This window comes from Xyrauchen texanus, chromosome 35 (assembly GCF_025860055.1).
Source record: "Xyrauchen texanus isolate HMW12.3.18 chromosome 35, RBS_HiC_50CHRs, whole genome shotgun sequence".
Classification (NCBI taxonomy): domain Eukaryota; kingdom Metazoa; phylum Chordata; class Actinopteri; order Cypriniformes; family Catostomidae; genus Xyrauchen; species Xyrauchen texanus.
The window spans coordinates 35,387,439-35,400,561 of NC_068310.1; the positions used below are offsets into that span (position 1 = coordinate 35,387,439).

The following is a 13,123-nucleotide window of genomic DNA, read 5'->3' on the forward strand; positions in this document are numbered from 1 at the left end:
GCAGCTGTGTTCCACATTAAATATCATTGAGTCCTTACATAGAGGCATGACACCTCTCAAAGTTTCATCTCAGTATAAAATACTTCTCTATCTACATCATTACTCCTTAAAAAACATCCATAAAATAAAATCATCATATTCAATAACTGCTTCATAGTAAATACATACATTGAATGAAATCACATTGAAAGTGTCCACCCTGTTATGGATTGTCATTTATGAATGGAGAAACAGATCTTGAGTTCACAAAAGAACAGAGGGAATTTTATAAACAGAAAGATCTAGAGGCATCCTACACGGCGCCCACTCTTCCCGTAACATCAGCATCACACCGATTTTAAAATCAGCTGCGATATCCATAACATACTGCATAGAAAAGTGCTTCACTCAAACAGAGTGTCTGGCACCTGCAGTTGATTAAGAGGTAGAACTAGAAGAAAATATTAATATAGAGTGTATCCCATGATGAGGAAAAAAAATGCTTTTGAAATCAAGATTCTTGTTAAGCACAGAAAAGATTTAAGTCATTTGTTCCCTTATTGGGATAAATAGTTTTGCCCACCATTGTGGTTTAATAATATATGGTTTAAATACACTTCTAAATGAATAAAGTTTTGGTTTAATATGAATGTGGCAGGGCGGAGGGCGGGGCCGGGTCATGATCCTACACACCGGTCCCGCCCTCGCCCTGCCACATTATATTTGATAATATTTTGATTGAAAATATTTGATCTAATGTGCTCGTTTGAATGAAGTGCAGTTATTTGGCCAAACGAAAACTCAAATCACAAATCACTTTATGCAGTTGGATTCTACATTTTTAAGACTGATTATGATTTAAATTTTGATATGTTTTCTGTTTAATAAAATATTATGGTTATAAAAGAAGTATGCATATTTATCAGAACAAAAAAACAATTCGATTTGTACCTTTCTGGACACACACAACCTATAACTAAATCTAAAATACCTTTTTTTGACAGTAATTCCAAAAACTAAGGAGGTCATTTTGTGGAGTAAAACCAAAAAAAAAAAAAAAACCATTTAAATAAAAATAGAAAATGTTTTGATATAGAGTTTGTGCTTGTGCAACTATTGGTTGTAACATTCATTTTCAAGAAAAGTTTTTTTAGGGTTGTTTAGCTGAATAATTCAACGCTAAATGATCCTTCTCTGGACCTAAAAGTGACTGTTTATCAGTGTTTTCAGAGTTCATTGGGTTGTTTTTGAGTGTTTACAGGGATGTTTCTGAAGCTGGTGTTTTCCAGAAGAATTTGTTGTGGTCAGGGTCCAAATCGATTCTAATCTGAGGCACTGTCATCTTAAAAGGGTTTAAATCCTGACTAGGAGAAATGGAGAGGGAAAGAGCTGTTAGATGCTAACATACACATATAAACATACTTACTCATAGACATTCATTGTTTATTATGGTATCTGATAGGGATGGGAATTTTTAGTTATTTTGTAGTCGAGTACTTGAATTTGTGTTCAATCTTCAACCTTTGAAAAATGTAGTACTATGCATAAACATCTAAATTCAAATACTTAACTATTTAGTCTAATCCTTACTAATCCTTTACTATGCAATGCATCCACAGTGCCGTTTCATTGTCGCCCACGGCAGGCAAAGGCACAAAGGAAAATCAAATTGCAATATACGAGTAGTTTTGTGACTAGTCGAATAATTAAAGTGGAGTGAGTACTCGATTAATAATTTTTATAATGAATGAGATTTGTTCGAAGCCATTGCAAACAGGGTTGCACCGATCCGATACCTGGATCTATCCAACAAGCCCGATCCAAATCTAATATTGTGTTTAAGTCATGTTCGTTACTGTCAAGCTCCAAAAATGACATAAAAGAAGCATAAAAACACCATTAAAGCAGTTCATATGACTTGTGCATTTTATTTAAAGCCACCTGAAGACGTGCGATAGCTCTGTGAATCACAAAAGGCTGTGTTTAATAAGTAAATATATAGTGTGCGCAGCGCCAGCGCGTTAGTGAACGGTGCTACTCTGTTGACACAAACTCAAGCACAGGCTGGTGATGCACTCACGGCTATTTTTAGCCTTCACAGCGGTGCGCAATATTTGAGCGCTACTCAAGAACAGCATCTCAGATGTAGATGCTCAATAGTTCAATTCACTTATAATATGCATTTAGAACGGCACCAGAGGTGCATTTTACCAGAATTTGAATAAGAAGCGAATTAAACTACTGTGAATTTGCCGACAAACAGACACATACAGGACTTCCTGGAGAGAATAAAAGCGTGAGGGTTTAAAAAGTGCACGATTTAACTATATTACTGTTGTATTTAAATTTTAAATTAAAAGTCGTTAATAATAATATTAAAAACGAATTGTCATCATTAGTAATTGTTTACAATTTATAACAATATTTAAATTGAATGGGTTCCAAAATATAACTGTGTGAATGAAAAGTGGACTGATGTCTTACAACTAAATTTAATTAAAAAAAAAAGTCCTTTAAAGTCCAGATAAAGTTGGAACATTTTTGTGTAAAAAAACAAAACGAAAAAAAAAAGAAAAAAAACACTAGTTTCTTTTCTACTGAAGACTGGAATTACTGTTAATTTTGCTGCAACATTATCCAGTATCCAGTTAATAATAAAGCGTTTCTTAATAAGATATACATTTATATTGAAATAATGTGTAGTTAGAGGTTTGAGTTACTTTACATATTAAAGAGTACTCCCAATTAGTTTACAGAATAATGTAAAGATATTCTAAACTGATTATGCAAAAAAACAACAACAACACTGGTATTGGCTTGGGATCGGTATCGGCCGATAATTAGATTTCCGATATCAGAAAAAGTGGTATCGGTGTATCCCTAATTGTAAAATGCAAGCATAACTTCCTACCAGCATTTAGTGTTTTGAATGTTAGTTGCTGATTAGTCACCGGCAAGCTGCTTAAGCTAGACCAGCACAAACCAGCATTAATTAGCCTGAGCCAGCATGGAATTAATGCTGATCTAAGTGGGTCTTTTCTGCAGGGTGATAATTAGAGATCGATATATCGGTTTTACAGATTAATATGTGCTGATAGTTGCTATTTGGAACTATTAGTTCAGCAAAAATATTTGCTGAAAGTTGCGGATATTTTTTTTCTTCTCCATGTTACACTGATCAGCGCTGGAGAATACTACAGTTAAAATGGCTTAGTTCTACAGTGCAAATGTGGCCTCTAGAGATTCAATAAAAACAATCACGTGAGGATTTGCTGTATCTTTCATCGTGTCTGCAACTTTCTGCAAATATTTCGCCGATAACTGATTGTTCCAAATAGCAACTATCAGCATAGATTAATCAGTAAAACAGATATATGAACTATTGGCATAGATGAATCTGTAAATCTATCTATGAACTGTCGGCATAGATTAATCAGTAAAACCGATATATCGGCCTACCTCTAATTATTCAACCATATTTTGATCCTTACTTCAATGCATATTTGATATTTTGATTAGATAATCAAGTGTTCCAAATTGAAGCAATTGCTTCAAAGCATTTGATGCAAAGACAAATGTGAGTTTTTGGAAATGTGCCCCATCAGCTCTAACTTCATATCTTGTGAATAATAATGAACCTTTTCCACATTAAACCTAATTTGGTGACATACTGTACATCACCAGATGTTAAATTGTAGAGCATTGTAATGGAGCCAAATCTCTATCGTTTCAAAAGTTCGTTGTGTATTTTGGGCTTGTTAGTAGTTAAAAGTGTCACATGATGCACCAAATCTGGTTATTATTAGGATTTTGGTATCTGGGATTTTATTCATTTTGGACTCTTGTAGCCTCTATGTCTGTGCCCGTCACAGTAAGGAAAGACTAAGATTTTTTAATATATATCCTTTAAATCGATTTTAAAAACTATCAGACGATTAACCTGTTATCTGCCTTTTCCACCACCTTAGTTATTGTATCGGCAAAATCCACTATCAGTCGACCTCTAATAATAATATAAATACATGAGTGCTAAAAGTTAAACACAACACACAGATTTACCTTGACAAAGTCTTGGAAGGGAAAAAGTGCTTTCCATCAGTACGGAGAGAGGAAGGACGTGGGCTTACTTCCTATAAGAAAGAAATACAGTATATGTATTTTTAAAACATACACACAATGCAGATCATTAGATATTTAAGGGTCAATACAACAGAGTTATGATGTGGCTGAAAAGGAAAGGTTGATTAGTGGTTAGTTAAAGAGGAAGTAACCAACAGAAATGCAAACATCTGTTATCTTTAGCAGATTATTGATCCACACCAGCTAGAAAAGCAAGCCAAATCATAACCACAAGAGAAAGTCAGAGAGAGTGAGAGACGTTTTCTTGTGAAAACACGAACGATGTCAGGCAGAAAAAGGGAAAAAGAGTGATTCAAGGATGTCAGGCAGAAAAAGGGAAAAAGAGTGATTCAATTAGTTAGTATGAGCACAGAGTGACAGCCGTGCACGTTTACTCACTGTCTGAGGGCTTCTCCCCCAGCATTGGCTCCTTTTCCATGGTCTCCATGGAAATCTTTATGCAGGGAACTTTCTCATTAGCTGGAAAATCTGACTGTGAATGCAGGGGGTGGGACATTCTTACCACTAGAGTTCTACAGTAATGCAAATATCTAAATTAAATCAACATACACAGGCGGCCAAATGTTTGGAATAATGTTTCAGAAGGAAATTGGTACTTTAATTCACCAAAGTGGCATTCAACTGATCAGAAAAATAGTCAGGACATTACTGATGTAAAAAACAGCAAAATCACTATTTGAAAAGGCTCCAACACCTTATCCTTGAGTAATCATGCTAAATTGATAATTTAGTACTAGAAAATCACTTGCCATTATATCAAACACAGTTAAAAGCTATTTGATTAAATGAAGCTGAACATTGTCTTTGTGTTCGTTTATGAGTTGTACAGTGTGCAATAGACTGGCATGTCTTAAGGTCAATATTAGGTCAAAAATGGCAAAAAAGGAACAGCTTTCACTAGAAACTCGTCAGTCAATCATTGTTTTGAGGAATGAAAGCTATACAATGCTTGAAATCGCCCAAAAACTAAAGATTTCATACAAAGGTGTACAATAAAGTCTTCAAAGACAAACAAGCTTTAACAAGGACAGAAAGAGATGTGGAAGACCAGATGTGCAACTAAACAAGAGGATAAGTACATCAGAGACTCTAGTGTGAGAAATAGACATCTCACATGTCCTCCGCTGACAGCTTCATTGAATTCTACCCGCTAAACACCAGTTTCATGTACAACAGTAAAGAGAAGACTCAGGGGTGCAGGACTTATGGCAGTGTTTCCCAACCACTGTGCCGCGACACACTAGTGTGCCATGAAATGTTGTCAGGTGTGCCGTGGAAAATTATCAAATTCCACAAAATAAATAAATGCATGAAAAATAAAATAATAATAATTTCAGGAATCCAAACTCCTCACCTTTCGGAGAAATTCACATTTTGAAACCATAATCGGTCACTTTTGTGATTGTGAAGAGCAATGATTAATGTGCAAAAGTGAGTGATATTTATATGCGTTAAGAGTCTCTCACATGACTTGTGCCAGCGCTGCTGAATACATTGAAAACCTTGAAGTGACGTCACGTTACACCAACGTGTTTTCACACACACCTTTTTACTTCACCAATAATGTCTTTGAGAGTACTAGTCAACAAAATATTTAAAAACTGTCCAAATTTGTGAAGAGACTGAATGTCAGACAGAAATGTCTCATCATTTCTTTTAATTAAATATTACCTTATCGTTTACGAATAGCAGAGACCCCGGTTATTTAACTCATTTAAATTCACCAAGAAAATGCTTAGATCTAAACATAAACAAGTAATTTTATTACTTTCTGCTATCAAAGCAACTGCAAGCTTTTTTCCCTCTTCCAAATACATGTTTTTAATGTTTATTGTGCACACCTCCTGATTTTTTACGTGGCAAACTCGTTTGAGTTTGAGTTATTGATTGATTAATTTGAATGATCACATGTTCTGTACATATTTTAATCGTATTTGTTTTTTGTAATATTGGTGATTTTTGCTCATCCTTCATATGTCGAGTTTTAGTGGCCTCCGCTGTCACTGTGGGGAAAAAACATTCATCTGCCTCGTGTATCTGTTCTCTTCATAAATAAATAAATTAGGGCTGTCGATTTAGCACGTTAATTCAGAGCAATTAATTTGACAAAAAATAACGTGGTAAAAAAATGAATGCAATTAATCGCACCATAATAAGGAAGATTCCTGAGAAATGCTTGTAGTACCACCTATTTACTCCAGAGGGCAGTAAGTGAAATTTCAGCTGTACTGTACACACAGTTTATACAGTGAAGAAAACACTTCAGTAGGTAGATCAACGCAAACAAACGTTACATTCTTGCATTCAAAACACTTGAAGGAGCGCAAATGCGAACTAAGGGATCTCAAGATGTGTTTAAAGATTGTGTATTAAACTATATTTATCTTGAAACAGTGAACTAAACATTTTATGTTTATGATGCAACGCACCCGAGACGCAGGTGTAAATTGACGGGTCCTTAAACAAACCCTCATAATAAATATAATATATATATAAATATATAAATATATATATATATATATATATATATATATATATATATATATATATATATGTTAATATTTAAAGATAACTATGTATAATTATATATTGATATAAATATGTATAATCTTTATATATTGAATTATTGTTATACTGAGGGGCTTTCTCAGCAAATAATTATATTGTCACGATTCATGAATTCGCTGTTTCCTTCATGTCCCGTGTTATTGTTGTTCTGTGTGTTTGAGCGTGTGTTAGTGGGCGTTACCGCTTGTTCCATTGATCAGCGTGCCAGCTGATCTCATTCACTGCACCAGCTGCTGCTTATTACCACCATGTATTTATACTCATCTCTATTTCCTCTCTTTGTCAGATCGTTGGTTTGATGTCCTCAGTGTTTGTTCGGTTGTTTTCCTGTCCGCTATCTTTCTGGTTCGTGTCCCTGTTCGGTGTCTTCATAGTTCATCTCATCCGGATTCCACCTGCACTGGATTCACTCCTTCACTCTCTCCAGCCCCTCCCGTTATTCTGTACTGTTTCGTGTGTTCTGACCTCTCACATTAAAAGAGTGACTTGCATCTTTGCTTCCGTTGTTTTACTGTGACATATATATGTGATTAATCACGATTAATTAATCGGGACAGCATGTAATTAATTCGATTAAAAATTGTAATCGATTGACAGCCCTAAAATAAATACATAATCTGCTATATGCTCATTATGTAAGTTCATGACTAAAAATGAAAATGTGAACAAAAATATATGGAATTAAATTAAATAGAAATGACGGGTAATAATGACAGAATTTTTACGACCCTGTCCATCAAAATTATGGACGATGAGAAAGTCTAACGCAAGCACTGTACGTGACTTCTTTTTTTTGTGTTTTTTTTTTTTGCATAGACGAATTTCAAACATTACAAGTAAACACGCTAAGACGGACAGAAAGAATAGACAAGTTCTTGAAAAGGAAAAATACTGACGATGGTTAGCCTATGTGGGATAGTGGTGTGCCGTAGAATTATTTTAGTAGTAAAAAGTGTGCCGTGGCCGAAAAAAGGTTGGAAAACACTGCCTTATGGGAAGAATTACAAAGAAAGACACTTTTGAAACAGAAAAACAAAAAGAAAAGGTTCGAGTGGGCAAAGAAACACAGACATTGGACAACAGATCATTGGAAAAGAGTGTTATGGATCTTCACCCCATTGAGCTTTTGTGGGATCAGCTAGACTGTAAGGTGCGTGAGAAGTGCCCGACAAGACAGTCACATCTATGGCAAGTGCTACAGGAAGTGTGGGGTGAAAGGTCACCGGAGTATCTGGACAAATTGACAGCTAGAATGCCAAGGATCTGCAAAGCTGTCATTGCAGCACGTGGGGGATTTTTGATGAGAACTAATTTTTTTAGTAATTTTTCATGTTATTAATGTCCTGACTATACATTATGATCAGTTCAATGCCACTTTGGTGAATAAAAGTACCAATTTCTTTCCATATTATTCTAAACGTTTGGCCACCAGTGTACAAACACAACAAACACTTACGTCATTCATGTCACTGTCTATGCTTCCTTTCTTCTTCTTCTTCTTCTTCTTCTCATCCTCCTTCTTCTTCTTGTCTTTCTCAGGCATGACGTCATCCAGGTAACTGAGATCGTGTTGAGAGAACACATAATCCATGGCCTTTCTCACTACCACCAATGCAAGAATCTGGGAACACAAAAAGACAGATCTCAGAAAGCTGCAATAGGGTGTATAAAGGTAAATCTTCAAATATGCATTTCTGACAACTTGAAAATGTAAAAAAAAAAAAAATCACAAAATACATTTTAACAAAAGAAAATGTATTTATCATATGATATGAAAGAAAGATCTGATCATTGCCTTGATCAACCATTTAAGTGGATTTTGGTCAAATGTGTGATGCTGTGGATTTTTAGTATCGTGTGGGATAGGAATGCAAGGAAACATTTTAGAAAAAATTGTTCTCTAAAATGATTGGCGTGATGGCAATAACAGCAGGAAAAAACATGATTTATTTATGTTTTTAAGAAAAAGTGCAATATAAAATGTTCCTGATTTTAACACTTTATATATTTATTATATATGGAAAGTTCAAAAGTCTGGGTGGGGACAAGTAGAAAAAGAAAAAAAGTAAAAAAGAAGAAAGGTGAAATTAACCTTTCTGCACCTAATAACAAAACAAATTAGCTTAAGACAATAATTCACTAACTTAATACAACAAAATTAAACAAATAATTATAGATAGACAATAAAGGCATCTAAATCTTTTATAATAGTCCGACGATTAAAATATTTAATCGTGATTAATCGCATGATTTTTCATCATTAATCGCAGATTTGGAAAGTGTTGTAATTTCACTCTATATATTCTTCTTTTCCTTTCACAATGCATTTAATGTAACAATAATGTATAATTAACATTTTCCAAACAAAGCCTTCCACAATATAGAGACAGAAATACACTGAAATATCACCAATACTTAACTTAAGTAACTTTGAACTTTTTCAAGTAACAATTCCCCAATTAAAAAAAGTGTAAATGGGAGGTAGACTATTAAAAGTACTATTCCCCATAAGTTGCTTAATCATTGCAATTTGCAATAAATCTCATCCCTCATCCTCCAAAATATGAATCGTGGCTATTGCTACTGCAATTGTGAAGCTGCATTTACGTGATTTTTGCACCTTTTTGCTTTAATCGCTTAAGAGGTCCTTTCTCCATCATGACACAGAATCGCTGTAACTGTACAGTAACTGTAATCTGATTAAAATAATTTAAAATGCAATGCATTACTGAAAAAGTTAAGTCACGCTGACTAAAAGGTGATTAGATTACAGTGATTTATTACTCTGTAATCAGATTACCCCAACAACTGTTGAAGAATCACCCCTAAATATGTTGTGTGTGTTCACTAGGAAAATACTCACCATCACAGGAAATATGATGGCTGCTACTGTAGACTTCAGCACCCATAAGAGAGCTAGACAGAGCACCTGTGCACATGACACAGACACACACATGCTGTTTCACACACTATCATAAAACATGTATAAAACAAGGCTAAAGCTGTAGATGTGAGTATAAACGTGTTATAAATACACACCTGTATAAAGGTGAAGAGGTGAACTCGTCTGAGCGGTACGTATCTCAGGTAGATCAGATCTGGCTGGTGTTTTGCTGGCATCAGCAACAGTTGCAAACGATCCATAAACTAAATACACACAAAAAATGCATGCATAGTTTATTCATATGTTAGTAATCACTATAGTTTATACACAGACAGATATCCTATTGTAATGATACATTTTATAACACTAAAATTATAACTAGATTTGTATATATTCTTGCGGGAGGCTTGCGTTGCTAAGCGGTTGCTAAGGTATTCTGGGTGTTTTTTTGTGAAGATCTATGCCATTGCTATGGTGAGATGTGTGGTTATTAGGGTGTTCTGGGTGGTTGTTTAATGGGCAGTCGCTGAAGAACTCTTTTAGTGCGCTTTGTTTGCCTTGACACTCTGATTGGTGGATCCTTACTCTTCAGAATTATGTGTAATGTAGTTCCTCACCACAAATTCTGCTGTTAAAGTTAAATAATGGTGACTGATTGCTTCAACAGAAGCATATACCATCGATTAACAACCTTGAAGCTTGCGGTAGGTCTGTCTTTTAAGGTTTATAAGTTATCGTTAATAATCAGTATTCCTATGGAGAAAATGTATGGGATTTGTACTCCCGGAACCAGACTGTTACGCCCTAAAGCCTTAAAAAACAACACTAATTAAATACAAGACATTCTGTCCTGAAATGCTCTAGGTTAAGAACGCCATTAGATGCATTACACTGTGAAATCCTAAACTAAACCTGATTTATCCTGACGTTCACTGTGATCCCAAACCCAGATCGAGTCCTGGAATCTGTCAGGTTCACAGGCTCCAGTGGAGATCTAGTTTTCAGCAGGATTAGAGTCTTTTTTTCTGACAAAGGGTAATATGACACTCCTAGAGCCACATGAACTCACCTGTACGCCATTGAGAGAGGCCACGCCCATATAGAGGAACACGCCATACAGCACAGGCATAGGGATGAACTGTGGAGTTCAAACAAAACATGCAACAATATAAGATATCTAGAGTTTGCCTTTAAACATATGAAGCACTATTATGAGTCACAGAATCAAAGGGTTACAATCACCAAACACACCCTATATCACAAACTCCTCAAAACTATATATTCCAAAGGAGGAGACTGCGCTTAAAGTCAACAGCTCATAATGAGAAGACTTTGTGTTACTAACAGACATTTTTCCAAGAAACCACTTTGATCAAATGCAAGCAGACAGATATGTATGTATATATCATTATCTCATATCCTGGTGCACGTATGTTCCCACTCAGAGACCATTATTCTCTCTTTCAAAAGTATATGTGACCAGCAGGGGGCAGTGGCAGCTCTCAACAAAAAATACCATGGTATCATGTTTTTGCTTTGTTTTATTATGTGATCCCATGGTAATATCGTGCATTTTTAAGCCTTTTTTAGACACAAGCTAATTTTTTCAGAAAGTTTTTGTCTGGATGACAGGAAGAGAGACTTCACCCAAGGGATAATTCACACAACAATGAAAATTCTGTAATTATTTACTCACCCTCATGACATCCCAGATGTGTATGACTTTCTTTCTTCTGCAGAACACAAATGAATATTTTCAGAAGAAAACTTCAGTTCTGTAGGTCTATACAATGCAAGTGAATGGAGACCTGAACTCAGAAGGTCCAAAAATTAAATAAAGGCATCATACAAGTAAGACATTAGACTCCAGTGGTTTAATCCATGTCTTCTGAAGTGATACGATAGGTGTGGGTGAGATACATATACATTCTTAAGCCCCTTTTTACTGAAAATCTACACTTTCACATTCAGCCACCAACTGGTTGGGGCTGGTCAAAGGTGGAGATTGATTGTAATAAAAAGGACCATTAAATGCAAAGAAATATTGGTCTGTTTCTCACCCACATCTATCATATCACTTCAGAAGACATGGATTTAACCACTGGAGTCGTATGTCTTACTTTTATGCTGCCTTTATGTGCTTTTCTAAGCTTCTGAGTTCTGGTCACCATTCACATGCATTTTATGGACCTACAGAACTGAAATATTTTTCTAAAAATCTTCATTTGTGTTCTGCAAAAGAAAGAAAGTCATACACATCTGGGACGGCATGAGGGTGAGTAAATGATAGGGGTGAACTATTCCTTTAAGACATAATATATATTTCGTTCATTCAAGAAAAGGAGCTAGAATTGCTTAATATTCAGTCTTGTTCAAATTTCTCTTGAAATAATAGGATGGAATAAACATTTTATGTGGAACATTGAGTTGAGAAAGAGAGAATAGATGCAGTTTAATAATATAAAGTCCAAACCTTCAGAACGGGGGCCATGAAGACTGACAGACCTGTCAGAATGAACACAAATATTCCTGTGACTCTCTGCTCCCTACAGAAGAAACAAACAACAACAACAGCAAAAAAATTATAACTATGAGACAATTGATTAGGTTTTATTTTGACCCAAAAACAAAACTCTGCCAATAGTCAAATCTCATTGGTCCACAATTCTGCTTCACATACCATAGCTGTATATTGAACATCAAAAATGTTCTGACTGGCTGAGATTGGATGTTATTGCTTTGCTATGATTTTGCTTTCAGTGAGAAAAGAAACATTACTTGACTCTGGAAACGTTTTTGCTGGTCTAAGCTAGTTTAAGCTGGTCTCACAGCCTGGCCGAGCTGGTGTTCAGCAGATTTAGCTGGTGGGCCAGCTGAAAAATGCCCCAAACCCTTCAAAATCCAGCAAACCAGACCAGCCTGGGAGACCAGCAAAACCACCATAGGATTTGTTTTAGTTTTTTCAGGTTCATGTGTTCTCTCACCTGACTCCTAGGAATTTGGGCTGCTCTCCTGGTGCTGATGTCTCAGTTTCCATCTTGAGTGAGTCTAAGTGGGCGATGGAGATGACGGTTGCCGCCACGTACCAGGGCAGCCCCATGAACGAGCACAAAATGATGAGAACCGAGACCCAGAACAGGTCTAAATGGTACCCGGCTCCCTTCTGCGCTCAGGGTGGAAAAATAGGTAAGGTAAGAAACTCATCGTAATTTCTCCACTCAATTACCTAATGTTATAAATATATAATTATATGTTATATTATATTGTTTATTTCAGTGGGTTAATTATACAGTAATCAGCCACTTCTATAAACTCATATGAAGTTTAATTTAATAGGCTTTTTAAAATAAGTAATTTATTATGTATATATTCAATTCAAATTAAAACAATAAAAAAATAATTAGTTATTTAAAATAGATTTTTTTAAATGATGAGTCATTTTAAACTTAAACAGATAAAGAGATACTTTACTTTGATCACCTAAATTAAATCACTGTGTTCAATCTGCTGTAACACCCACATCTAGAAAACAGACACTCCCACCTCTGTAAT

At 35.4% G+C, this 13,123-nt stretch overlaps 1 protein-coding gene across 6 annotated transcripts in view; it reads right to left on the reverse strand.

The window, feature by feature from the left end:
• Positions 1–720: 720 nt before the first annotated feature.
• The window catches only part of LOC127629051 (electrogenic sodium bicarbonate cotransporter 1-like), a 67,975-nt gene continuing 55,572 nt past the window's right edge, over positions 721–13,123 (reverse strand). For 3 of the 6 annotated variants that reach the window (XM_052106076.1, XM_052106074.1, XM_052106072.1), the window contains 8 exons: positions 12,556–12,734; positions 12,045–12,117; positions 10,641–10,709; positions 9,727–9,834; positions 9,551–9,616; positions 8,144–8,308; positions 4,039–4,109; positions 721–1,343 (listed from right to left, as the gene is read on the reverse strand). In XM_052106076.1, coding sequence (XP_051962036.1) covers positions 1,235–1,343; positions 4,039–4,109; positions 8,144–8,308; positions 9,551–9,616; positions 9,727–9,834; positions 10,641–10,709; positions 12,045–12,117; positions 12,556–12,734 — 840 coding nt within the window. In that variant the 3' untranslated portion in view covers positions 721–1,234. Of the gene's footprint in view, positions 1,344–4,038; positions 4,110–4,497; positions 4,592–8,143; positions 8,309–9,550; positions 9,617–9,726; positions 9,835–10,640; positions 10,710–12,044; positions 12,118–12,555; positions 12,735–13,123 lie in introns of all 6 variants that reach the window. The other 3 variants (XM_052106078.1, XM_052106075.1, XM_052106077.1) reach the window with 2 other exon arrangements.